Source organism: Lutra lutra, chromosome 4, assembly GCF_902655055.1.
Source record: "Lutra lutra chromosome 4, mLutLut1.2, whole genome shotgun sequence".
Classification (NCBI taxonomy): Eukaryota; Metazoa; Chordata; class Mammalia; order Carnivora; family Mustelidae; genus Lutra; species Lutra lutra.
In genome coordinates this window covers 173,942,753-173,969,183 of record NC_062281.1, presented here as the reverse complement: position 1 = coordinate 173,969,183, position 26,431 = coordinate 173,942,753, and the positions used below count along the sequence as shown (strand labels likewise).

Sequence of the window (26,431 nt, the reverse complement as noted above, 5' to 3'; positions counted from 1 at the left end):
CACTGCTCTCCCCTCACTGTCAGCGGCCTCCCTGCTACTCCCCCAACTGTCAGGCACAGTCCCGCCCCCGAACCTTTGCACCTGCGCTTTCGCTGTCAGGAATGCTCTCCCTCATGGGCTCACTCACTCATTTCCTCTAAGTCTGGATTCTTTCCAACACTCTTCTCCAACACCTTCCTTGCCCTCCTCCCACTTTCTGACCCCACGCCCTAATTCGTCTTCCTCCCTCCCTCTTCGCGTGAATGAATGTTGCACACTGCTCCAAACCAGGGGCGCACCAGGCCAGTGTTAGGGGCTGTTTGATCCAGATTCTGGGTTCCTGACAGCTGACTGAGGTCTGAGCTTGGCCTGGAGGTCAGTAGGGTGCCCAGGCGAGCACATAGCAGGGCGTTCCTCAAGAAAGGGCTGAGACTGTCCCTAGCCTGCCCTAAAGGATCAGTGGGTGCCCCCCCATGCTGCTCTGTGGAGCAGGGACCCCCGTGAGGATGGCACACGCAAGTGTTGAGTGAAGGCCAGCACAGAGCCCCAGCACGGCCACCCTGGCTCCCTGCCTTCCAGACTCCCATTCTCTTCTCCCCCTTTACCTGTAGCCCGGGCATTCCAGGAGGGCCAGGTGGTCCGGGAACCCCTGGGGGACCCTGAGGGAGAGGAGAAGTCATCAGACCCCAGAGAAAGTTCTGCCCCACTGCTGGGGGTGTCAGCATCAGGGTGGGCAAGCCACGGGGCGCTGGCGGACAAGTGGAGAGACAGAGGAGACAAGCGACACACACCTGCGGGCCCGGCTGCCAGGAGCTGCCCATCCAAAGTCCCGGAGCACCCTGGGTGGGAGTGGGGGTCGCAAAAGAAGGGAGAGGTTATAGGCAACGTCCACACCAAGCGCAGGGCTGCGTGGGGAGGCAGCTGGCTGGGGCCTCTGCAAAGCCCTGCGGGGGCTGGGGGGGGGGGGGCTCGCATGTTGAACCAACACAGGAAGCCAGGCCTCTCCCCCGGCTGGGGGGCAGGGCTCTCAGCGCCACTCACCGGCATGCCAGAGAAGATGGGGTCCCCTCGAGAGGGGCAGGAACACTCCCCAGGTTCGCCCTGAAAAGACAAGAGCTTTTGTCGGTGGGGGTGGGGCCAGGATAGAGGACCTTCTGGAAACCAGGATCTAGGAGGCAGCACGGGCTCTAGGATGGAGGGGCCAGGGTTTAAATCCAGGATCTGCCTCTTGACGACTGTGCCCTTAGGAAACCTCTTCAACCTCTCGAGTCTCAGTCACCTTATCTGTAAAACGAGGGTGATCGCACCAAATGCACAGACGGTCAGGAGGATGGCAGGGATGGACGTACACGGGGCTCCTGCCACACGGGGAGGCCTGAGGCCCCCGGCGGCTGGGTGCTACTGCTCGTGCTGTCAGTTTGCATTCAGCATCTGCAGTTACACAGGTGTTCTGCCTCTGCGACACTTGCAGCTTGGCCGCTGCCCTCCCACTCCCCTTAGCCTGGCCCCGGCCCCCTGCCTCTCTGCCCTCTCACCCCTGGTCCTCCCCAGCTTAGTGCCTGCCCTGGCCTGTGACTCAGGCCCCATCTGCCAGTACAGCTGCCCCCATGGGGCCTTTAGAGCTCTCTGGGTCTCCTGGCATCCTAGTTGTGCCCTGGGCCAGCAACCAAGTGAAGTGAGAAATGTTTGGGGCCCCGGCTTCCTAGAACCAGGGAGCTGGCAGTAGCAAGGAGACTGGGATGACTCCTCAGCCTCTGTCCTCCAGTCTAGAGCTACCACCATGTGTAAAGGTTCCCTTAAGGGTGGGGCTCCAGGGGTGGTTAATTTCCCCACAGTATTGACCACAGGGCCTTGGGACTCACCTTCTCTCCCTGAGGTCCCTTTTCACCCTGCAGGGAAGAAACACAGTGAGGTGAGTAGGGAGAGGTGTGAAGGCACAACGCCACAGCTTCCTGCTGTTCTGAGACTCTGTGCTCACCGGCATCCCTCTGGCTCCAGGAAGTCCAGTTTGTCCTTGCTGCCCATCTGGGCCCTGAGGGGAGAGAGCCCAGGGTCAGCGGCAAGCCTGGATGGCAGCCAAGCCGCGCGGCCCACCCACAGGGCAGATAGGACTAGCAGAAGCCTGTGTCCTAGTGCCCCTGTCCTCAAGGAGGGGACTCTGGCACAGGAGACAAGGAGTGGAGGAAGTAGGAAGACTGACATTTCCTGAGTGCCTTCTGGGTGTCAGACCCTGGGCCAAGCGTCTGTCAGACGACGCTGAGTGGGACCACCCCCCAACCCCAGCCCTGTAGGATGGCACAATTCCGTCTGACTGGTGAGGGAACTCAGGCTTAAAGAAATTTTGTAAGAGACCCCCCCCAGCACGACTGTACCCTGCTCTAGGCGGCCCGAGGCCCCTGCCCTCTCCCTGCCCCTCCCTTTCATGCTTGACACTCGTTCTATCACAAAGGTTATCTCCAAAGACTTAGCAGGAAGGAGAAATTTCTGTTCTTATTTTATCACCAAGGATTTGGAGACTCTGAAAGGCTGTCACTTGCCTGTGGTCACACAACTAGGACTGCGTTGGGGGCTGAGATTGGAAAGCCTCCTGGATGGGGTTTGGCCTGAGAGAAGGAGGTCTAGAGAAGTCCGCCGGGCAGAACGACGGCATTTGGAAGGCTGCCTTTCTGTGGGCTCTGCCACCTTCACACTAGGGACTCAAAACTCCTTGAGGACCAGAACCACCTTTGCCTTTAACCTCTGCCTTTCCCCTGGGGGTCCCTGGGAGCGGCCATGGACATGGGCAGGGTGCGGGCTCCTCTGGGCTTCCAAGCACCCTCGACAGGACTCTTATCAGTGATTGCCAAACCAGAACTGGAATTTCTCTAGGGACCCATAAAGATAGAAAAGGTATCTTTCGCCAGGCTATTTTCCCCATTACCAAAAGCCCAAGAAGAAAAAACACATTTGCCCACGACCCAGCATGGCACAGGCTGGCTGAAAGATAGCATTTCTTTGAGTTAGGCTAGAATTATACCATCTTGTAAAATTCTAGTAGATTCGTATGGAGCAGAAGCTGACTATTATGCAGGTCTTTGATGAATGAAAATGAGGAAATGTACTTATTATTACTTAATCTCTGCAGTTTGTTCAATAGACACATCTTTTAAAGCATGGCACTCACTGGTGGGACAGTCATAAAGAGGGGACTCGCTGGTGGGACGGTCATAAAGAGAGGTCTTGGAAGGTAATGAGGTTGGAAGTATTTTGAGTCGAGAGAGATCTGGCCTGCCCAGTCGGGCAGCCGATAGCCACATGTGCTTATTTAAATTTAAATTAATTAAAATTAAATGAAATTTACAACTTAGCTCCTGAGTTACGCTGGCCACAGTTCAAGTGCTTGATGACCATATGTGCCTCAGGCAGAGGAGAATAGAACATTCCCATCACTATGGAGAGTTCGATGGGGCAGCACTCAGTTAGAAGATTCCCCCAAGGCCCAAGGTTTGAAGTGGGGGTGAGTGAGTCCCCATACGTGCTTTGAGTCAGACAGACCAGGGTTCAAGTCCTGCCTTGGCTCCCTCGCCCTCTGGCCTTCAGCTTCCTCATCTATGAAACAGGGACAGTAACAGCCATTCCCTTTCAGGGAGGTTTAAGCAGATCCCAGGTCTAGAGCTTAGCACCAGGCTTAGCAGCCACTGCTCCCAAAATGATGGGGATCGGTAAAATGACGGGGATTGGTAACAACATTAGTCAGGTGTCCCCATCCAGACGGGGTGGTCTTCCTTCTCAGAGGCTGGGCTTCCCTCCTCCCGTCCCCATGCTGCCATGCCCCAGCAGGGTCAACACTGTGCCCTCTTCCCAATAGTAAGTGCCTTGGCCCCAGCAAGCGTCCAGCACAGAGCGCAGAGAGGACCCTTACCGGAGGCCCAGAGATGCTGCCACCGGGGGGCCCCATAGGCCCAGCAGCCCCTTTCAGTCCTGGAGACCCCTGTGGAAAAGAGGACACAGAGGCTACCAAGGGTAATCAGGCAGGTGAGATGCATCAGATCAGATCTTGGGTGGCCCTGCAGTGGACATGTCACTGGTCCCCTGTCCCCTCGGCCAAGACACTCCAAAGCACCACAGGGCTAGCACCCTACGAGGCAGAGGCTCACCTTGGCACCCTTCTCTCCAACAGGTCCAGGTGGTCCCCGAGGTCCTGGAAGTCCCTGCAGACAGAAGTTAACCCTTGTTCTAAAGGGTTCCTTTCCCTTTCCTCCCTTTCCCTTCCCTCCTTTTCCCTTCCCATCCCCGGCCCCCAGTCTCCTCTGGGCCCCAAAGCGGACGTACCTGAATACCAGGCAAACCCTGGACTCCAGGTTCCCCCTGCAAGTCAGAAACCACAGACTGGGCCACAGCTGCCCAGGCCAACCTGTCCCACTGGCACAGCTGGTCTGGGCTGGGGCATCTACCAGCCCAAAGTCCAGAGAGCTCCACGGAAAGACTGTGAGGGTAAGAGAGGCAGGGGACGAAGCCAAGGTCCTCCACAGAAGTAATAGCAGGCCAGCCACTGTTACAGGGCTGCTGACAGATTCCCTATGCCAGAGCTGTGCCCTTGAGCATTCGAGGGCAGACAGAGCTCTGTAGTTTGGGGAATGTACAGGAGTGAGCAGCTGGCTAATGGAAGTGTTGGAGGCATTGGGGGACAGGGAGGCAAAGGTAAGGCTAAACACTCACCTGGGGCCCTTGGACTCCCTTTCCTGGAAGCCCGGGCTCTCCCTGAAGAGGCAATAGGACAATCCTTGGCTTGAGATTCCCTGCTTACCCTTAAAACCTCCTTCCCTAGCCTCTTCCCCTTAACCTCCTTTTTTCTAGCTTCTCCCTACTCTGTAGCCCATCTTCCCCACTCCAGGCCCAATGGGCCAATGTATCTGCCTCACCTATGTATCTACCCTCACCACGCACACCTGCAGCCCAGGCTCTCCCGGGATGCACACGTACCTGGATGCCCTTCAGTCCTGGGGGCCCTTGAACTCCAGGTAGACCAGGCTGGCCCTAAAAGATACAGGTGGCCCATGGGTCCCACAGGGGGAAAGGTGCAGGTGGGAGAGAAGGCAAAGCTCAGGCAGGGAAAGACCAAGGGGCAGGCAGCCAGGACTCACCGGTTTACCAGGCCGGCCCATGCCTTCTGGGCCGGGTTCTCCTTTGGGGCCTGGCTTCCCAGGCAGTCCCGCCATGTTCGTCACTGCCCCCTGCAGGCTGGGGCAGGCAGTGCAGCCATCACCCTGGTCAGAGATGGGCACAGCCAGGAGCCCTGAGCCAGGGCTGGCCAGGCCAGGAGGAGACATCGCAAAGAGAGTCCTTGTGCCCCTCTAAGAGCTCTGCCCCTCCAGTGTCCCCATCTCAGTCTGGGAAATCAAAACCGCCCCTGACACTCTCTGCTCTTCTCCTCCCTGCCGTGGAGAAGAGCTGAGGCATCTTCACAGTGACTCTGATACCCCGTAAGGCTCACAGCCTGACTCTGGTGTCCCTCGCCTCATTAACTCTCAGTCTGATTTCTTTTTGTTCATGCAACACAATGTCTCCTGCCCGACTGACCTTTTCTCCTTTCGGGCCCATGGGGCCCCGAACCCCAGGCTCTCCCGACAGTCCCGGCTGCCCCGTGGTGCCTGGCACTCCAGGATCTCCAGGATTCCCAGCATCACCCTGTAAGGAGCAGGGTTCAAGGAGGGCCAACCCAGCAGGGGCAGACTGCCCTCTTGGGAACTAAAGGCACTCAGAGACCCTTCACTGGGGCTGGGGGCTGTCCAGGGAGGAGAGGATGGGCACAACGCAAGCAGGAAAAGGAGGTGGGAAGCTCATCAGATGGGTGGTGCCCGCCCAAGCCCATGAGGTTCTCACCTTCTGCCCCTTCAGTCCACGCTCTCCAGCCTTGCCCTAGGGAGAAAGCATTTCTAGCACCCGTGCACTCACAGCGGACACCGCTAAGTGTCCTGCACTGTGTTAGACACAGGGAATACAGTCATACGCAAAACAGAACAAAATCCCCGCTCCCGTTCTGGGGAAGTGATTCTGTATAAATGCAGAGAAGAAACGAGCCAGACTCCTGCCCGGGCGACCCTGGGCAAGTTACTTAACCTCTCTGAGACTCGGCTTCCTTATCTGTCAATGGAAAAGATAAAAATGGCTCTGGCCTCTATCCTGTCGAGTCCCTGTGAGGTTGGACATGCCAGGACGTGTGAAGCAGTGTGTGGCACAGAGCGTACCCTGTGCCAGTGCTTGCTGCTCCCAGTAAAGCCGCAATAGTAATGGGCCCCGTGGTAGCCATCACTTCCTGGATGTCTGTTGTGAGCTGTGAAGTGCTTCACACACAGCATCTTGAGGCTTTCCAACAACGCCATGCAGAGGAAGCAGAGGCACGGAGAGGAGTAACTTGCTCAAGTCGAAGAGTGAGTAAAAAGCAGAGCTAGAGTTTGAACCCAGGCCAGGCTGGTCCCAAGTCTGTGCTCGGCGCGCTCTGCCAGGCTGCGTCCCAGGAGGAAGGGCTGAGGCCCCTGAGGCTAGCCTCCTCTGGAGACAGAAGTGCTGAAGCTTCCACACCCTCCCACCTACTCCCCTCTGTCCGTGGAGCCAAGAGACCCAGGCAGGGGTCCCCCCCCTCCTTTGAGCCTTGCCCGAAACAACCCAGGAACTCACCTGTTTTCCTGGTAAGCCGAAGCCTGGAGGCCCGGGCTCTCCCTTCTCTCCAGGAGGGCCAGGCAAGGCCACCATGTAGCTGTCCCCATCCTGAGGTCTGGACAGGGCTGGGCATGGCTCACAAGGCTCCCCCTGCCAAGCAAGGACACAGGGTCAGGATGTGGGGTGGCAGGGGATCCCAGGCCAGGCTTGGGATCTGGGGCCTAGGGAACCCAGCTGGGCCTGACAGCATCTCTGTGGGGGGAGGGGTATCTTAGGAGAGACTGCGGGAGGACAGGTAAGAAAGGAAGGTGGGGACCACATTGTCAAGGTCATCAAGGTCTCAGAAGCCATGCTAAGGAGCAAGGCTCAGGAGCCTTGAAAGGCTGGAATTAGAGGAAGTGTGCACTGAGGAAGTTCACCCTGGCTGCAGGTGGGGAATGTCCCCAGACTCACCTTCTCCCCTTTGATGCCTGTGGCTCCCACTGGCCCTGGTGGGCCCTGTGTGATTAAAAAAAGAAGCCATGTGTGAGGCCCATCACCTGCCGGTGCTATGCTGGGCCACACCCCAGCACAGGGTCTTCCCCACACGCCCACCTCCCTCGTTTCCTCCTCCCCCAGAGCTGTCACTGAGCACACTCACCTGCCGGCCCGCTGGCCCCATCTCCCCAAAATTACCCTGGAGCAAAGCAGAGAACATAGGGTCAAAGTGAGGTGGCCTGACAGGTCCAGGTCAGTCCCAAACCACAAACCACAAAAAGTATCCAGTGATGACTTCTAGACTGCCTACCCCTCTCAGTTCCTGATGAGGGAAACTGAGGCCCAGAGAGGGAAGGGGATTGCCCCCAAGGTTCCCAGGAGAGTCTGTGGCAAGTTCTTGCCCTCAGCCTCACTTCACAGAATCCCAGCCCCCAAAGGTCATTCATTCATTCATCCGATGGCTATTCGCTGGACGCCAACACCGTGTGCAAGGCCAAGGCGTGGGTTGGATGCAGGGAGCACCGTTTAAGCACCTCATGGAGTTTACATATACTTGTGGGGAAAACCAGAATTTTTGGAGTCACAGCAACTGTAAACTGTGATGAGCGCAGCAGAGAAAACAGGCAGGGAGATGAGACGGGGGAGGCTGCTTTGGAAAGGGGTCAGTGAAGTGTTGACCATGATTATCATCAGAAAGACAAGAATCAAGCCAGCTGAGAAAGCAGTGGGGCAGTGGGGGGAGCGCAGAGAGGAAGAATGTGCTAGAAAGTGGGAGTCACAGTACAGAATCTAAGAGATAAGAGCGGCCTTGACAGGGCCCGGAGAGGAAGGGGGCCACACACCTAAAGCCCCAGAACCAGGGAGAGGAGAGCCGGCAGGAAAGCAGGCAGGGGCCGGTCGCCCAGGGTCTTGCTGGGCAAAGCAGGACTTTGGTACAGACAGAGTCAGTGAGGAAGGATTTTAAGCAGGGAGATAATGAAACCTGAGCTCTTTTTACAAGGGCGCGTCATGTTAGCTGCCGGCCGACAAATGGGCCGTGGACAGGCTGTGGTGGCTGCCAGCAGGTGAGCCACACTGGGACTTGGGAGCGGGGGAGGGAGGGTGCCCACAGAGAGGCGGCTGGCGGAACTTTCAGAGGCCGGCGAGGGCGTGTGACAGGCAGGGGAGCCAGGAGGCTGCAGGTTTGGAGCTGGAGGAGCTGGGGACCTGCCATTTACTGAGACCAGGACCCCGCCACTAAGAGGTGGGGGGACAGAAGTTCCATCTGAGAAATGCCAGGTGTGGTTTGCCCGACAGAGCGGAGTCTGAACATATATTGTGGTGTTTGTCAGCCTTGAACACTCATCCACCCACAGAAGCCCTCGTGTGGGGAGCACTGTCATTTGTCTCCACCACAATCAAACGTACAGATGGGAACACGGGCACCAGAATCGAGTGGCCCAGCCGAGTGGCAAAGATTACAGACTCTGGAGCCAGATTCCCAGGCTCAGATCCCAGCTCTACACCCAAGCAGCCATGTGGCCTTGGGGAACTGACTTGGCCTTCTCCAAGCTCCAAATTCTTCATCCGTAAAATGAGAAGAATGGAGTAGCTCCCCCATCAGGTTTTAGGAGGGGGAAACAAGTTCACACATGTACAAATGCTTGGAACGGGGCCCGGCCCATGATAAATGGTAAAGGATAATCAAATATGGTTATTTTATTAAAGGGCAGTCTTACGTGTGCCTAATTGTTTTTGATGATCAATAAAATAAAGATACAACAAGGAATTCTCTCGGAGAGCATGAGGGCTCTCACAAGGAGACTCCTGTCTGCAAAACACCGATGACTTTTTTTTTCACCGTGGATTCGATCTCTTGTCTGTATCATCCCTATTTCCGGCCTCCCTGCCAAGAAAGCCCCAGGCTCCCTGACAGCTAACTCAGATCTTACCTTCTCTCCTTTCAGCCCTGCTGGCCCTGGAGCCCCAACTTTCCCCTGAAAAGCAATCAAGTCACAATTAGAACCTCTTCCCACTTCCATGGTCCCAGCATCCACCCAGAAAGAGAAAGGCCAGCTTGGAATTAGGAACACCACGACTCTGCAGGTAGCTGGCCACTACTCCTGTCCTGCAGCCGGGCACTTGGAGGTCCTAAGAGGGAGCCCCCAGGGGCAAGCAGCCTGGGGCAGTGTAGGGATAGAGGGGGAAGTGAGGCTGCAGGCCTGGGAGGCCTGGGTCTCTGCCTCGAGACTCAGAGCCAAAAGAGCCAGGGAAGCCACTGGTGTGGCTAGTCACTCACCGGGAGTCCAGGCAAACCAAAGCCAGGGGCGCCCGTATCTCCTTTGGCCCCTGTGGAGGGCCCAAGATGCTGGGACCCTACAGCTAAGCTGCAGGACAAGCAGGAGTCCCCCTGGAGAAGGAAGAAGAGAATTGGAAAGGCCCCCAGAGGTTGGGGGGGGAGAGGCAGCCAGGAGACCCGTGTTCCCTTACCTTCTCTCCTTTGGGGCCTTGGATGCCAGGGTCTCCCTACAGGGAGAAAAGGTTTATGGGCTGAGACTGGGCCTGTTGGGCCCTGCAAACTTCCTAGCCATGTGTGGGGAACACAGTGTTACACACCACAAACCCTACAAATACCCAGGGGTCCTACGGTGTTCAAGATCAGCACCCAGAGCCAGGGCTCATCAACCCACGTAATAGATGGAGGAAATCAGGCCAGTCTAAGCTACCCTACTGGAAAGTTGCTGTACCTACCCGATCACCTTTCCATCCAACAGCTCCCAGGCCCTCCTGAAAGAAAATGTGGGGGAGGGAGTGGAGTGGGGTGGGGAGTCAAGCCCAGAACTGTAGCCCAGCCCTGCCCCCCAACCAACACCCAGTCCCAGAAGGAAGGCACAGCCTCACTCACTATGAGGGCTGGCTCCACCCCAGCCTGCCCAAAAGGCATCTTAGAGCCTCCTTAAAGAGCACCCCAGCCTGCCCAAAAGGCATCTTAGAGCCTCCTTCAAGAGCCCTAGGAGGTGGCCACGGAGACCTGGGTGACCTTCTAGCCTAGCCCTCCACTCTATGGTTCAACCCAGCTCCCATCTAGATCCAGGACCCTCTGCCCACAATCTCTCTATGGCTAAGAGGAATACCCAGCCCCTCTGTCAAGCACTGAACTCCTCTCCAGGATCATACTCCCAGGTTTTTGGGGGGACCCCTCAATGGCCACCTGGGCACTCACCTTGGCTGGTGCAGGATCGCCTGGCTCCCCCTTGGGTCCTGGCTTTCCAGGGAGCCCCACAAAGTTCTGGAAGCCTTCAGGCAGTGTTGGGCACACTTCACAGGGGTCACCCTAGCAGAAGAGAGAGACTGTGAGTGGACAAACAACAGGTCCCTAGAGAATGTCCAGCACCCCTGAGGCTCAGTGTCACCCTCAAAGAGGGCCTCCCACTCCCACCCCAACCCGGTGTCACCCGGCCTAGACCTCACCTTCTCTCCCTTCAGCCCCGGCACCCCTGGCTTCCCCTGTTGGAGAAGAAGCGGTGAATGTTAGTGGTTAGTGCCAGCCAGAGGGACTGGTATGCCAAGGGAGGCCCCAAGGACCCAGCCCCCCTCTCTCTGGAGGCCTTGGTAGAGCAGCCCTGGGCATGGTGGGCAGCAGCCCCCCTCCACCTCCAGACTGGGCTTACTTACAGGTTTCCCACCAGGACCTTCCTTTCCTGGCACCCCCGAGCTGCCCTGGGGTCAGAAGAAAGGTTAAGGGGGAGGCTCCTGGTCACGACCTCAGCCCATTCACCCCATCCCCATCAGCCCCTTCTCTGAATTGGCAGCATGATCTCAGTCAAATCTCCCAACTCCTCCTGGTCAGCTTGGTCAGCAAGCACTTCCTGCATGCTACCTGTTCCTCTCCACGTGTAACCCAAGTCCCTCTGCTTGCAAAAGAAGGAAGAATCCGAAGCCTCTGTATATCCCTTCCCCAGTGCAGCAGGTCAAGGGGAATCTGGGTGACCCCAGAGAAACCATAGCAGACAGACAGACAGACAGTCCTTTCCAGGACTTTCTGCTCATCAAGGCATAAGACCCTAAAATGAGCTTGGGTCCCCCAGGTGTGGCCTTTCTGGTCATTACTAGACTTTGGCCTACCTGTCCCCATGACTGGAACCCAGGCCAGGGTTCCCATGTGAGCAAGTGCTGGGATGGGAACCCTCCCCAGGGAGGGGCCTGGCTGAGCTGAGCCAGCCTCCTCAGCTGAATGTCTGGCTCCTTCCCCGCATGCATGCCTGCTGCCCTGGGTCCCCTTCTGCCTCCCTCCACCATGCAGTGGTGCTCATACTCCTGCCTGTGCTTACCTTGTCTCCTTTAGGGCCTGGCGGGCCGCCTGGGTCCCCCTGAGGGCAGAAACAGCATCAGGTAGGGGCTTCCCAGGGACCCCACATCACAGTGAGACCTACTCGAGCCCCTTCCCCCAACCAGGACCCCCAGGAGCCTTATCTCCCCAGCCCCCGCCAAGCAAGAGAAGGGTTTCTGAGGAAAGAAGAGCAGCAGGGGCTAGACATACTCACCGGGGTCCCAGGAAGTCCTATCCCAGGGGGCCCAGGGAGGCCGGGGCGCCCAGGCTCTCCTGCCAGCCCTTCAGGCCCCACGAAGCCAGGGTCTCCCTGGCACAGACATAAGGTTGGTGTGAGAAAGCCACCGCCTCAGACCTACCACCCACGCTCCGTCCCACAGACGCCACAACTCACCTTTTGTCCTTTGGGCCCCATGACGCAGATCTCCCCCGGCCGGCCCTGTGGAGTTGGGGAAGGTGGAAGAAAAGCCTGAGGCCTGTCACCTTCCTGGGGCAACAACAGCCAACTGCCCCTCCCCCAGTGTCCCTCCCCAAAGCCAAGATCATCACGGCACTAGAGGTCAGGGACTCAGGCTAGGAGCCAGGGGGCCTGGGCTTGGATCCTTTTCCGTCCCCTCCTTGCTCTGCTTCCTGGGGCCCTGCCTCCCCTTCCCTGGGTTTCTGTTCTGTCTGAGCAAGGCTAGCAGGTTGGACGCTGGTGGCCAATTCCAGCTTTGCACCGAGGGCCACAGGGCTGTGGCGAGGAAGGGTCCCAAGCAGCGTAAACGTACATCACGGCCTGGCTTTCCTGGAGAGCCCTTGATGCCTCCGTCTCCCTTCTCGCCTTTCTGGCCCTGAGGAAGGAAAAGGTAACGTGACTGGGGTTAAAAGAAGGGGCTGGAAGAACCAAAGCAGCTCTGTCCGGACTGCCTTCTAGACCCCTAGTTTCTGCCTCCCCTGACTGAAAGGCTTCTGTCACTCCAGGAAGGTGGACAAGAGAAGGACCCTCCGAGCCAGCCCAGCCCAGCCACTCTCAGCGAGTCTGTGGCATTTCCCTCTGGGTCGGTGGGAATTGGGACCAACAGGGTGACTGGGAGGGACACAGAGTCTTCGGTGGGGACTGTGCTCTCCATCTCCCAAGAAGACCTCAGACATCTCCTTCCTCAAGTCTGAAGGACCCAGAGACCTCCCGGGCACCCAGCCGTCCAAATCCAGGCCCATTACCTTCTGGCCTGTAGAGCCCGGAAGTCCTGAGGGTCCCTGAGATAACGGGGGACACAAAAGAAGGGGTGAGGGAAGGAAGGAGAGGCTGGCCCAGGACCCCACTGGCCTGCCCCCAGCCAGGTCCCACACTCACCAACGCTCCTGACTCCCCCTTCTCTCCCTTCGGGCCTTCTGCACACTGAGCAGGGAGAGAAGGTGTTGAGAGGGTCCCAGGGTCACCTCATGGGCTGCCAAGGGCACAGCCCCTTCCCTGGGGGCTGGCCCCATATGACCTTGAAGGAGGCCTTGCCTCCAGGTCTTACCTGAAGCGGGGCATCCGGGGAGATTCGGACACAGTCATTGCCCTAAGGGGAGGGAAAGAGGGATCAGGGTAGGACCCTGTTTTGAGAGGGATAGGCTTAAGAGTCCCACGGTCCCACTGGGCATCTTCTAGGTAACCCTAAAAAATAGAGGCTCCCATATACTAACTCCTAGAAAGACACTACCCATCCTCCCCCATGTGGACCAGGCTGCAAGGGTTTGGCTGAGCGGATGGGATGACATGCCAGCCCCCCTCCCCCAGGGCACAGTCAGGCAGGACCCTGCAGTGGGCATAGTTGGGGCACTTACCCGGGCTCCCTTCTCTCCCTTGGGGCCTGATGGGCCAGGCAGGCCTCGCTCACCTTTCCCTCCCTGTGGAGATCAAAGCGGGGAGCTGGGACCCGGGGGAGCACATGGGAGACCCAAGGAAGGTCTCCTCAGGCTGTCTTCTCTGCCCATCCCCTACGCACGGGTGTGTAAATGAGCACAGCCTGCCCCAATCCCCAACCATGCACACAGCGTGACATATGGATTCCATATGCCTTCCTCCATATGGCCCTCCCACCCCAAGAGGCTATATTTGGCAAATCTATAGTCTCACAAAAAAGGGTACTTTCCCCACACCCCTACCAAAGCACGTGAGCCTGCACGCAGCTCACCCAGGGGCACAGGGACACATGTGCACGGATGCACACATGTGGGATGACAGGATCCGCGATGGTGAGTGCTAGACTGCCTTAGTTCAAATCCTGCCCTGCCCAGACTAGCACGTGACTCAGGGCGACTCTCGCCACCTCTCTGAGACTTAGTCTCTTTGTCAATAATACGGGCTTCCCATCAGTCCTGACCTCAGGGGGCTGGGGAGAGGAAGAAACGGGACTTGAAGGCAGCCCCAGGGGCTGGGTTACATTCCCTTGGGCAAGGACGAGCGCACAGTTCCCCACTGACACACGTGCCACCCGCCCCGTTGCCCACAGGCCCGGTGGTCCTGTCGGGCCCACCAGGACAAGGGCTCAGACCCCCCCACCGCAGAGGGCCACACGTGTGTGAACATGTAAGCCAGGAGGCACACAGTCAGACCCCCCCGGCACACAATCCCTCTGACACCCCCAGTCCCACACAGGGGACACAGTGGGGTCTGGGGTGTTTCGAAGTAAAATGGTAGTAGCAGCCCTCCAGAGTGCTTGGCAGGGAGGCGGGAAGGAACTTGAGGCCCACACTGGGAGGCACAGTAGGACTCAGCAAAGGAGCGCCCTTAACGCCCTTCCTTAGACACACAGGACCCACAACTCCCTCCAACACACACACACACACCCCTGACCACCCCGCATACATACAGGGCTGGGTAGCCCAGATAGAAACACACAACCATGAGACCACATGCTGTGGGACAGGCTGGGACTGCCAAAGAAGGCAAAAGGGTCCTGTTCTCCATCTTGGACTCACCTTGGGTCCAGGGGGACCGACTGTGACCTAGGAGGCAAAGAGAGCATTATATCTCAGAGATGGAGAGAAAACCAGGGGCGCAGAAAAGGCAAGCAACTAAGCCAGGGCCACCCAGCATTGTGGCAAGACCAACAGCCTGAATCCAAGACCCCCAGCGGACCAACAGCACTGTCTCCAAGGCCACCCAGCAGGCTGAGTTCATATCCTAAGGCTGTTGGACTTGCCGAGAGGGTCTAACCTCCTTTCTCTAAACTGCCTGGTTTTAGCTAGCTCCGCCCCCTGGTTGTTAGGCTTACAGGGCTGCTCAGTCGCCATGGTAACTCCCGTATATCTGGGGACCATCAGCCTCACCAGATTTGGTGGGGGGTTAGATGGAAAAAAGGCCAGGCAGCAGAGGGGGTACTTCCTGTGTCCCCCAAGTTCAGGGGGCTTGGAGCTGAGGGCCACAGGGGGTTGTGCCCTTTATGGACTTACGTGGCATGTCAATTCAGAATGTCAGGCTGTGGGAAAGTAGTGACTTATGCTGCCCACGGAAGAGGCATATTTGGGTACGAGCCATGCTCTCACCGAGCCCTCTCCCTTCTCCTTCTGGACCCCCAGAGGGAGACTGGGCCAGAGCCAGCTAGACAGGCAGAGGAGGGGACGGGCTGAGCCAACGTGGGTTTCGGGGTCAGTGCCAGGCTGTGTCACCCCAAGTGAGCCTTCCCCTTCTCGAGGCCTCCAAGGTGATGTGGGAGGCCTTCAAGCACAGCAGCCCTGAGTCCTTGTGGAGTGTGGAAAGCTGGGATCAGCAACCAAGATTCTGGTCCCACCAGTCCCCACCCTGTCCCCATTCCATCCCTGGATCCCAATACATTGCCATGATCGTAAGGCGTGAGGCTTCCTTCCATGCTGCCCTTGGTGGGGATGGGGGTGGGAGTCAAGCCTGGCTCTGGGGGATGTGCAGGGAGGGGTGCGATAAGAACACAAAGGCCTGCTTGTCTTTAACCAGGAAGCCAACTAGCCCACTCCCAGTCCCCGCCCACCGCAGCCTGCACACCCTCTATTCACTCACGTTACTTCCCCGGGCACCATGGACACAGGGTGGGCACTGCAAGGGAAGAATGGGCCAGGAGGTCAGGTCGGAGAGCCCGAGGCCAGCCCTCCCCACCCCATTCCCCCGCATGCACACACCAAGCACACAGAACACCATGTGTGTCCTGGGTAAAGTCCCAAGGGGGCAGGAAGAGAGGAATCCTGCCCAACAAGCCTCATCCCTCAACTCCCAGCCAAACAGAGCCAAGCCATTCCCCACACAAGGAAACCGAAGCCCAGAGAGGAATAGCAGTGGGATCTGGGTTCCATGGCGTGTGGGGGCAGAGTGAGGCCCAGGATCTGGGGTCCCACAGCCAAGGCCTGGATTCCTCCCATGATGCCCGTGGCCATCTTCTGCCAACTCAGCAGGAGTGTCCAGGACTAACTACCCCCACAACCACCACCATCTCCACCCACCCAAGGAGAGGCAGCAGGCAGACTGGGCCCAGCACTGAGCCCCAGAAGAATGCTGGGAGCTGCATTGTCATCCCAAACCCCCATGCCCAGATCTGCTGCCCCAGAGCCTGTCCAAAGGGTTCATGCTGGCACCCCTTCAACCAAGCTCTTTTTGCCAGTCTAGATGGGAGGCTTACCTCATCGGCTGCTGTCTCCTGCTGGGCCTGGGAAGAGGGAGGGCATGGTGATGGGCAGGAAGCAGAGGCTGTGAGGTCCTGTCCAATATTCCTACCCAAGAACCATCGGGAGCGGGTGCCCTACGCTGTGCCAGGTACTGTCTGGCTCGCCCCCATTCATCCCTCCTGTGCGTCCTCAGCTCGGTCCAGGAGTGGGGGCAGGGGGAAGTGAGTGGGAGTACAGTGGCTTATTCCAGGGGTCTACAGAGGGCACAAAGAGCAGCCAGAGGGCACGACGGACTCCATCCCCTGCCCTCCCTCACCATCTCTACCTTTGTTCCCCTCTCTGCCTTCTGGCTGATGCTTCCTGTCAGTTGGGCGTCCACCTGGGCAGATGGAGTGAAAAAGGAACTCTTGAAGATGGGGCAGTGCAGGGACCCATGTTGGAAAGGGGCACCCAGGTGGGGGCATGGCCCCAGGTGCCCCCTCAGCTAGCACCTCGCCAGGCATCGAGAGCCTGCTCAGGCTCCTGGCGCTCCCCCAGGCCCTCCTCCTTCTCCCCCCACCCACGTGATGTCGGAGAAAACAAGACCATGAATCAATGGGAGCCTGTGTTCCTGCAGCCAAAGGCTGGCACAATGCCCAGCGGGCAGGGAGGCTGCCCAGCCTGGGGGTGGGGCAAAGGGAGGGACTGGGCTTCCCTGCCACCCTAAAGAACCTGAGAGCAGGTAGGGCAGCTGACCATGGTGCTGGGCGTAAGACCAGCCTGCCATTGGCTGGGGCTGGGCCCACGAAAGCAAGCAAGCCCGGAGGGAAGCAGTGTGGCCTGGGCTCTGACCCCAGGTACCCCTGTCCCAGAGATACTGCCTTTGGGTGCAAACCTGGTCCTGACATCACCAGAGCGGTCCTGGGTGACACCAGTGAGGGCTGGGTAGTGCCAGAGCTAGAGGCACGTCTCTCCATGCCAATAGCTTCATACAGTGGGCTCTCTGTCTCCCTGAATCCTATAGGGGTGGTCCATAGACAGGTGGGGCTCCCGGTGCCCTCCCTACCCCAGGCACAACTGGCCCTGTGCTGGACCCCGGTCTCACTTATACCTACCGGCACTCCTGTCTACCTGTCCCACCCACCCACCTTGCTGTTTTGAGGCTCCTCCAGGCAGAAGCAGCGGGTATAGACCCTGCCTTCAGTCTGTGGATTAATCTCGATGAGCTCATTGCTTTGGGTATCCCGGCGAGCTTTGGAGGTCTCTGGGGGACACTGTCCAGAGTGGGGGAGGGGCTGGGTCAGTACAGAAGGCTGACCCCCCCCCCCAACCCCACTCATCCTAAGCTCTCAGGGCATCCCCGTCCCGGTCACCCCTCTCCAGCACACTGTGCGGCAGACCTTCCCAGCTGGGCCAGAGCAGGGCCACTCACCCCGCCTGGTAAAATCTCACAGCATCCCTCCTCCAGCACAAGCTCTGGGTCACAGTAGATATGTGCCTGCTGAAGGTCGAACTGCAGGGGATAAGACACACAAATCAGTTTCCCACCTCCTTTGATCAAACGGCTCAGCGTCCTGGCTGCCCTTGAGGCCCGAGATGGCCCCACCCCGGGGGGTTTGCCCTCCGAGAGTTTCCTGTCTCACCTGGAGAGATCGTCAGGAGTAAAGCGAAACAGAGCTGCACATGCAGGAAAGATGGAGAGGAGGGAGAAAAGTTCGCTTTGGCTTTGGCCCAGAGGAACAGAGCCAGAGGAGGTTCAGGTTCAGCGAGGCCTTGAAGGACGGGTAGATGTCCTGTGGATGGGTATGCAACAGCACAGGTAAAGGTGAGCAGGCATGAAAGTAGCAGGTGAGATGGTTGACCAGGAAGGAACTGACCAGAGTAAGCCGTACAGAGAGATGTAAAGGAAGGAGATGAACCATGGATGTTTCTAGGGACCAGATCACGAAGGGCCTTGAATGCCAGGTTACTATGTGTAGGGCCATGGGGAACCATGAGAGGATTCTGAGCAAGGGAAGGACCTGGTCAGATACAGATTCCAGGGATCTCATTCCGGCCCCCAGAAGGCGGGAACAGAGGCCAGCGCCCAGCCTAGCACTCACCGAGACGGGCTTCCCCTGCTCAGCATCCAAGCCCAGAAAGACGTGGCCCACGGGCCGCATGGGTCGCCGGGGCCCCAGAGGCTTCGAGGAGGCTGAGGTGCAGTCCACATGCACGGAGGCCACACGTTCAGCCACACTCAGCACCAGCTTGTGCCAGCGTAGGTCAAAGAGCTGGGGCACCCGGAAGATGCAGGACACAAAGTCACCATCTTGGCCCCGGGCCCGGAGCTCCAGACTCCGCTCTGGGCTGTTGACTTCCAGGGAAATCTGTGCAGCATTGGGAAAGGAAGAGGGCAGAGAGTCAGAGCCCCACAGGCTCAGTCTGGCAAAGTGTGGGGCTCTCAAAGTCATTTCACAGGAGGCAGAACTGAAGCCCAGAAAGACAGGAAAGCTGGTAGGGCCACAGAGTCATCCACCCTGAAGGAAGGGTACAGGAGCTGCCGGACACAGGGTAGCCTCGAGGGTGGGTGCTGGGGATGGGACAGAGGGGTCCCCGAATTCACAAGCTGGGACAGAGGTCGGGCTGGACGGGTACTGCTCAATGCTCCCAGAGCCATGGGGGGACGGGGCAGAGGCGTCCAGCTCACCTGTGGGGACCCATCTCCATCGGTCACTTGGAATAAATACCACGTGCTCTGGTGGGTGTGTTTCTTCAGCAAGAGTGTCAGCACCAGGGCGAACTCATCGGGGAGGCCCCGAGGGAACACTCGTCTGGGGGCAGAGCAAGGAGGGGACGCTGAGGCTCAGGTGAGAGACCAGCCACTGCCCACCCTGGGCCCTCAGGATGGCCGAACCTGCATGAGACACGCACAGGCCCACACCTCCAAACCGACACACACACGAGCATGTCCGTTCCCTCTACTGACATCGCCTGAGTGCCTACTACGTGCCAGGTGGGTCCAGCTGCTGGGGGGTAGCAGTGGTGGAAACACAGAGAAGGTTCCTGCCCTCATGGAGCCTTCAAGTCTGACGGGGGAGCCACAGGGGGGAGAGGTAGGACCCTAGACAAAGAATCCCCAGGATGACGATGTCACTATTTCGTGACAATTGCGGTTGAGTTCTTCCACAGAATCCCGGCTGCCCTGGAACCCAGGACAGCCAGGACTGGGCTGGGAAAAGAGGTACTAACAAAAGGTAAGAAACATTCGGTGTGACGGGAGCAGCCGGCAAGAAAGAGGAACAGTTTGGAAGGTGAGGCTACAGAGGGAAGCAGGGGCCAGACCCCCAGGGGACTTCTAGGAGTTTGAACCTCACCCACAGGCACATGTGGGTACGTGCTCTCTCTTTCTCACACACACATACATACACACACACACACAACATGACTCTTGCCAGCTTCCCACCCCCATCCCAGGGTCTTCCCAGCGCCCATAGGATGGCTACCTCTACTAGCCAGAGATAGGGAAGGGACGGGACAGAGGGTGGGTCTGCCATGCATCTCCTCTGGGCCCACCCTGCAAGCCCAGGGACAGGAACCAGACGGACTCCCAGCAGGTGGTAGGCTATAATGACCCACAGGCACCCCTGGGTTTTGGTCCCACGTCCAGAGTTGCTAGGGAGCGTTAATTCCCAGTGGTCGCACTGGGGCCTTTACCGTACTGGCTGGGTGAGCGCCGCTGCCCCCAGTCGAAGGATGAGGGGCCCCTTGGGGTTGCGGATCTTCTTGATGGCAGATGTTTTCATTAGGTTGAGTCGGCGGATGAGATCAAAGCCTTTGGGGGAGACACCCGATGAAGAGCTCAGCTGGGCAGGTGAGGAGGGGCAACAGCCACTCCAGGAAGATGGGGGAGGGGGACAGCTGAATGAGATGGGCACTCACCGGTCACATTGGTCGATAAATGGCTTCTGTGCTCCAGCTTGAGTCCTTCCTGTTGTGAAGGAGGGCACTGCTCGCCTGGAAGAGAATCGGCAGCTGGCCATCAGTGGACTCTGGCTGAAGAGTCCAGGCTCTTGGGGAAGCTGGAGAGAAGCAAGTTTTTGTTCCCCAAAAACGGGGAACCTGCCTTGGGGCTGCTTTTACCTCTTGCCTTCTGACCCTGGCTGCCCTGGGAGCCAGGAGGACCCCCAGTATACAGATGGGAAGACTGAGGTCCAGAGACCGAGGCTGGGCCCAAGGCCACGAAGTGAATTCACAGCAAAGCAGGACCAGAACTCCTGGAACTCAAATCCCCCGTGATTCCAAGTCAGGGGGAAGGTCAGCAAGAGAAGGAGCAAAAGCAAGTCTTAGAAGAGAGCTGGATATAAACATGTGCTTCCTCCTGCATATAGACCCAAGCAGGGGGCAAGGGCACCTGGGGGTAAAGAAAATCACATTATGCATGCTTGTGTTATATACGAGCACACGAGCATGTCTGCACATGCGTGAGTTACAGATGCCCGTGCCCCTGGGGATGCCATGTACAGCCGGTACACGTGTTCTCAGCAGTGGGTGGAGTTTACTTCCTACATCTAAAGCAGAAAAGCAGACCAGACACAAGCCTGAGCCAACAGAATGACTTTTCACCTGGATAACTACCTAACGAAACAGTGAGAAGAGACCGAGGGCCTGAAGGGACCACAAGCTCAAGGGAACCACCCACACCTTGGGGCTCCATATAGGGTATATTAACTGGGTAAAGGCTCCTAGAAAAGAATAGCTTAATTGTGTTCTCCAGAATCCTGAAGGGACAGACAGGCAGCCATGGGCCTGCCTCCTCTTAGGGATAATTGAACAAAATGTCAGGAAAGGTGCTACAAGAGGAGAAAAAGGCCAGACTCGAAGAGGCCTTCCCATCACTGCAGGTGGGATAGCTGGGACAGGACAACGGATACAGCTCCAAGAAGGTGGGCATTGGACTCCCTGGCTGCCTAGCTGGAAGAAAGACTCCTGGATCCCTGGGCCCAGTGACCCCACTGAAGTCCCCCTCCCCCAGGTCTGGCCAGAAGGACTATCACTGTCTTCAGCATCGGCAGCAGCAATGGGTGACTCACCCCTTGGCAATAGGCCCAGATTCCTTACAGATGTTGAAATTCCCTGCCCCATCCCCCAGAGGACCCGGTGAGGGAGAGAGCAAGGCACACGCGCATACATGCAGAAACACATATGTACACACACAACTTGCGGGCAATCATATGGGTGCTGGCCGCACACCCCTCTCACATCGGCACCTCGCTTTTTCTGCCTCCCTCAGCTCGTTTCGGGTCCTAGGAGTTCTATTTCTGTTCAGCCGGGCAGCTAAGCTACAAAACCCAGAGGGCACCCAGCAAGACAGGGCAAGTTGCCCGGTCAACTTCCTCTGGCTTTGGGCCCTGGAAAGCTGCACCCTCTGTCCCATCCAGTGTCTGGGCCTCGAGGCGGGCCGTTTATTCGGGATCCAGGACCAGCCGTGGAGGAGGAGGAGCACGTGGGCTGGAGGATGGATTCTCCACCATGAAAAGGAGTGGAAGGGCCTGGGCCTCTTTCAAGATGCAGCTTCCTTCTGCAGGAACGTCACGGGCCTGCGTGTGCGCAGGATGGGCTCACGTGCGGGGGGTGGGGGCATGGGGGGGTCGTCGGAGGAAGGAAGGAGGGCTGTTATCTCACACACAGAGACACAGGAATAGGTACAGAGCCGCTCTTGCCACAGAAAGACTCAGAGATGGACAAACACACAGACAGAAGCACAAAGACACTCTGGCTCATGACGCACCAACGCCTCAGGCCACCCCAAGCCCACCCTCTGACCCTCCCTCCATAAACACCCACGTGACCTAGGCACATGGCCACACCTGTACATCAGGAAGCCAATCACAGGCCGATGGTACCCCAAGCCTCATATGGCTCCTCACCTGTGTCTGCCCCCCGGCTGCACACGGCCCAGAGACTAAGCAGCCACAAGCCAGGGACCCAAGGCGCCTGCATCCTGGTCCGGAGAGGTCGGCCACAGCCCCAGTTCCTGAAAACCACAGAGACCGTGGAGGTGGATTCCTGAGCTCACATGGCATGACCCAGAGGCAAGGAGCAGCCGGCCTGTGGGGCCCAGGCCCTCGTGCTGGGGTGGCAGGAGGGCTGGCCAAGCATCCGTCCCTCTCAGAGGCCCAACCACAGGCCCTGGGCTAGGATTTGGGCCAGGGTAATATTCAAAACATTTAACCACCGGTATGGCACGGACACGGATCAGCCAGAGCAGAACGCTGGCTGGTGCATTCTGGGTCCGGGCAGTGTTGGATGGTGCTGGTGGGTAGTTGCTAGATTAAGGAGAGATCGCGAAGGTCCTAGAAGGCCAGGTGAACTGGGAGAGGGAGAGGGCTTGAGAAAAGAGACTACCAAGACACTTAGAAGTATTTCAATATCTTACCAGCCTATATAGCTCTGTATTGCTATATACTGGCCTGGTACCTGGCTAGCGGAACCCAGCTCAGCCAGGCAGTCCTGCCAGGCACCCACAAGGTCAGGAGCTGCGTCTCCTGGCAGGTATCACAGAGTTGTGTGGGGGCCAAGGAAGCTTCGCCAGTGGGTACAGTGGGTGGGAAAGCGGGTCACCGGGCTCAGGACCTTGTTGCCAACCTCCCCCGCTGATGGATGCTCGTCTTTTAGTTTTATTAAACCCTGATGGATGGGCCCAGATAAATCAATGCAGGCTCAGCAAGCGGCCAGCAGACCCATACATCATCCGGCCTCCCCTGAGACAGACAGCACTTGCACGTGCACACACAGAGTTATTCATATGTCAGCGTGACACACGCAGATACACAAGCATGTGTCCACACAGACACGTTTGTGCTAGCGCGTGTGTACAGACCTACCTGCATACAGGATGCTCCCAGAGACACATGTTCACCGATCTACCCAGACATACCAGTTTGCACATACACACGTGCCCATAGCCAGCCTATGACTACCCCTTCAGTAGGCCCTCCTGTCGGGAAGTCCTGTTGGGAAGTTCTTATGCAAGTCTGACCTCATTCCCCCCAGCTGTTATGGAATTCTATTTCCCTTCCCTCAGTCCTGAATAGGGAGTGAGCGCAAGAAGGATCCCTCACCTCAATATATTTGGAGATAGAATCCCTATCCCCTTGTTCCTGGGGCAGAGCGGTTTCTCCACCCTACTCGCCCTCCTTCCTAGGGGTGGGCACATCCCATCACCCAAAACCCTATCCTGGCCTCCCCGTCCTGCCAGTGGAAGAGCTGCCAGCTGCGGGAGGCCTGTGACCACATGTGGAGGAGGGAATATCCGTGGGCTTGTCCCCTTCCTGCTCTCCCTCTCCAGCCTCCACTCCCCAGAGCCGGGGCTGCAGGGATATGAGAGAAGCTTCCAAAGATGTGATCCCATCCTAATACAAAGGAGCGGATTTGGGGGCAGGGAGAGCAGAACTGGGATGGAGTTCAGAGCTCCCCTACGGAGAAGGCAACTGAGGTCCAGGCACAGGATGCCACTTGGCCCGAGTCACACAGCAAGTTGGAGGCAGAAGAAGTGCTTCCACCCAGAGCCCCGAGGCAGCCCACTCCACCCCCCACTTACCGTGGCTGGGGATCCCCCACCTCACTGAGTAATCCACGTAGCCCGGGGGCAGCCAGCCAGGGGAAGCAGGGGGGCTAGGTTCCTCAGGCCTGCGGCGAGGTCCTCGATCACTTCCGACGGGTCGCGAAGACCCGGCTTCCCACGTCGCTAGCTCCGGGGGCTGAATGCTGCCCCGCGAGCGAGCGCGCGCCTGTCTGCCGGGGATCGCCGGCCACTCCGGGCGGGGGAAGAGGGGCGGTTCCAGGGGGCTGGGGACGTGCCAGGGCCGCTAATGAAACACAGCTGGACCCGCCCGCCGAGCGGGAGGCAGGAGGGAGGGCCGGGAGGGGGCTCCGGCGGTGGCAGAGACGGCCGGCCGGCGGGTCGCACGGTCCCGCTCCTGGCCTGGCCCCGCGCCCGCGCGCGCCCCGCCCGCTTCCCCGCCAGGTGAGCTCTGCAGCGAGCAGGGCGGGCCCCTGCGTGCCCGGAGCTGCCCTGCGAGGGGCTGCAGCCGGCGGCCGCCGCAGGGTGGGGGAGGCCGGCCCTTTAAGGGCCCGGCCGGAGCGTGAAGGGCCTCCCCGGTGCCACCCCTTTCCTCTCGCCTGGCTGGGGCTCCAGAAGGCTGGAGAGGGCGGGCGGGGGGTTGCAGACCCTCCTCCCCAGTTCCGTGGCAGCGGTGACGTGGCTGCTGCCCAGGCCTCCTCGGTCAGCTTTTTCCAGTTTCTTAGCCTCATGTTCCCAGTTAGTCTGTTCCTCCGTCTGAACTGAACTGGGGCATGGGGAGAGGAGATCGTCCCAGAGTCGAGGTGGGCGCTGCATTAACCCGTTCTGCTCTAGCCTCGTGCCCAGAGAAGTGGAGCCCGGCAGGTTCCCTTCTTCCTGACTCCGTACGTGAGGTTAGAAGGGCTCCAGTCCCTGTCCTCTGCTCTAGCTTTGTGGCTTGGAACTCACTATTTAACTCGGACTCCCTTTTTCATCTGTATGATGGGATAATGATCGCTATACCTCACAGGGTTGTTGTGAGCAGGAAATGAGTGGAAGTCTATCAAAGGGCTTTATACAGGGTCTGGCACAAAATAGGAGCTCCCTATGGGGCGCCTGGCTGGCTCCATCAGTGGAGCATGGGACTCTTGATCTTGGAATCAAGAGTTTGAGCCCCGCCTTGGGGGTCAAGTCTGCTTAAAAAAATAAACATGCAAGGATAGCTATAAAAAGCCCTAAAAAGAAGAACTGTAAGAAACGAGGATTGCCAAGTAATAAAAATGATGTTTTAAAAAAGGAGCTCAATAAATATTCATTATTATTATCTTTATTAACATGAACACTGGCAGGAGGTAGGGAGTCGGGGGGGCGGGGGGTCCTGGGATTCCACCATATACATCATCGATGGGACTTCTGAACAAAAAGGAGCAGGTACAGTGTCCAGTTCTATCCAGAGGTAGGGGATAATCAAGGTGACACACCCAAGGGTACCCAGCCCAAGGCAGCAAACAAATTTCTGAGCACCGAGGCCAAGGAACTATGGAGAACTGTGTTCAAGAGGCCCACAAATGGAAGGAATGGGTGGGAGGAGGGGGAGCAACTGGGGTGCCCTGGTGAAGAGCGGCTTCCTGTAGAAGCAAAATGGGTGAACTGTAGCTCTCTGGCCCCATCTAACCTGGGAGAGAGGGGAGCAGGCTCGGGATTTCCCGCCTTAAAAGCCAGAGGCACTGAGTCAGCGGAAACCCCAACCACGACCACAGAGGAGCCCCACTGTGGTCCCGGCCCCGGGGAGCCAAGCTGTCCCAGATGTGGCTATGACAGTGGTAGAGCCTGGGAAACGCTGAGCTCAGCAGGCGGGAAGCAGAGAGGTGGGGCTTTCTGGGCACTCCAGCCTGAGAAGGGGGCGGGGGCACAGGCTCTGCCTGCCCAAAGGTGCTGTCCCAGAGGTGGGCATTTGGGAACCAATAGGCAGCGCATATAGGTCAGGGTCTATGCTAAGAACTTCACATAGGCCAACTCCTTTACTCTTCACATCCACCCCAGGAGGGAGAATTCTAGTCTTATCCTCATTTTACAGATGGAGAAACCTGGAGCACAAGAATGATGCAAATTGCCCGAGCTCACCGTTAGGGCCAATTTAATGTTAAAACCTGTTTAACTATTAGGGCCTGCTTAGCCAGAGCAACTCCATATTGCCTAGGTAGCCACATTGTTTACATCCACGGACTTCATTCTGGGAATAAATGCCCCGGTAGTTCCTGGTATGGTTCCGGGTATCGATTCCGGGAGTAAACACCGTAACAATTGAAGCCAGGTACTTTGGGTCTGCGGTTATGCCCTATAAAACCAGCCTGTGAGATCGGGAGAGGGTCGCTCTCCTCGGAGGCGGCCCTGGACGGTCAGTCTGACTTCTAATGCTTGGCATAGAATAAAGCTCTACATAACTTTCACTTTGTCTCAGTCTCGTTCCCCTGGCCGGTCAGTCTAACTTCTAATGCATAGAATAAGGCTTTGCATAACTTTCACTTTGTCTCAGTGTCGTTCCTTTGATAACGGACCCCAACACTCACACAGCTAGGAGATGGTGAGACAAGTACCCACGCCCCGGAAGCCCGCACTCACAGCACAATCTTAACTACTGTGCCATCCTCGGCAACCCTACCCTTCCCCCATTCATGCCTGGCTCTCCAAGACAGGAGGAGAGGGCTGGACCCAGAGCAGCCAGAGCAAGAAGGACCTGAGAAGGGGACACAGAGAGAGCTCCCCGCAGCATCCCAAGGGTACTCCCACGAACCGCCAAGCCTGGGGTGCTCCCTGGGCCTGGATACAATGCAGACACGATCTAGAAAGGTACCTCTGCGCCTTCCTCCCTCGGACACGCGGGCGCACACATCAAGGAGCAT

General features: G+C 58.0%; 1 protein-coding gene across 7 annotated transcripts in view; it reads right to left on the bottom strand.

The window, feature by feature from the left end:
- Positions 1-26,431, bottom strand: part of COL16A1 (collagen type XVI alpha 1 chain) — a 56,512-nt gene that overhangs the window by 26,120 nt on the left and 3,961 nt on the right. For 2 of the 7 annotated variants that reach the window (XR_007126784.1, XM_047726982.1), the window contains exons 1-43: positions 23,568-23,992; positions 21,895-22,001; positions 19,907-19,981; positions 19,682-19,799; positions 18,675-18,798; positions 18,088-18,354; positions 17,418-17,498; positions 17,134-17,259; positions 16,332-16,385; positions 16,021-16,047; positions 15,408-15,443; positions 14,354-14,380; positions 13,217-13,279; positions 12,910-12,951; positions 12,741-12,785; positions 12,608-12,643; positions 12,175-12,237; positions 11,799-11,843; positions 11,619-11,714; positions 11,406-11,444; positions 10,750-10,794; positions 10,546-10,581; positions 10,298-10,408; positions 9,826-9,861; positions 9,565-9,600; positions 9,374-9,484; positions 9,027-9,071; positions 7,259-7,294; positions 7,072-7,116; positions 6,637-6,768; positions 5,842-5,877; positions 5,539-5,646; positions 5,103-5,225; positions 4,942-4,995; positions 4,678-4,719; positions 4,291-4,326; positions 4,116-4,169; positions 3,881-3,949; positions 1,958-2,011; positions 1,842-1,868; positions 1,021-1,080; positions 771-818; positions 585-638 (exon numbers count right to left, since the gene is read on the bottom strand). Coding sequence is in view for 5 of the 7 variants with exons in the window: in XM_047726982.1 (XP_047582938.1) it covers positions 585-638; positions 771-818; positions 1,021-1,080; positions 1,842-1,868; positions 1,958-2,011; positions 3,881-3,949; positions 4,116-4,169; positions 4,291-4,326; positions 4,678-4,719; positions 4,942-4,995; positions 5,103-5,225; positions 5,539-5,646; positions 5,842-5,877; positions 6,637-6,768; positions 7,072-7,116; positions 7,259-7,294; positions 9,027-9,071; positions 9,374-9,484; positions 9,565-9,600; positions 9,826-9,861; positions 10,298-10,408; positions 10,546-10,581; positions 10,750-10,794; positions 11,406-11,444; positions 11,619-11,714; positions 11,799-11,843; positions 12,175-12,237; positions 12,608-12,643; positions 12,741-12,785; positions 12,910-12,951; positions 13,217-13,279; positions 14,354-14,380; positions 15,408-15,443; positions 16,021-16,047; positions 16,332-16,385; positions 17,134-17,259; positions 17,418-17,498; positions 18,088-18,354; positions 18,675-18,798; positions 19,682-19,799; positions 19,907-19,981; positions 21,895-21,967 (2,835 nt within the window). In the remaining 2 variants the exon portion in view is untranslated. Of the gene's footprint in view, positions 1-584; positions 639-770; positions 819-1,020; positions 1,081-1,841; positions 1,869-1,957; positions 2,012-3,880; positions 3,950-4,115; positions 4,170-4,290; positions 4,327-4,677; positions 4,720-4,941; positions 4,996-5,102; positions 5,226-5,538; positions 5,647-5,841; positions 5,878-6,636; positions 6,769-7,071; positions 7,117-7,258; positions 7,295-9,026; positions 9,072-9,373; positions 9,485-9,564; positions 9,601-9,825; positions 9,862-10,297; positions 10,409-10,545; positions 10,582-10,749; positions 10,795-11,405; positions 11,445-11,618; positions 11,715-11,798; positions 11,844-12,174; positions 12,238-12,607; positions 12,644-12,740; positions 12,786-12,909; positions 12,952-13,216; positions 13,280-14,353; positions 14,381-15,407; positions 15,444-16,020; positions 16,048-16,331; positions 16,386-17,133; positions 17,260-17,417; positions 17,499-18,087; positions 18,355-18,674; positions 18,799-19,681; positions 19,800-19,906; positions 19,982-21,894; positions 22,002-23,567; positions 23,995-26,431 lie in introns of those variants that run through there. The other 5 variants (XR_007126785.1, XM_047726977.1, XM_047726979.1 and 2 more) reach the window with 5 other exon arrangements.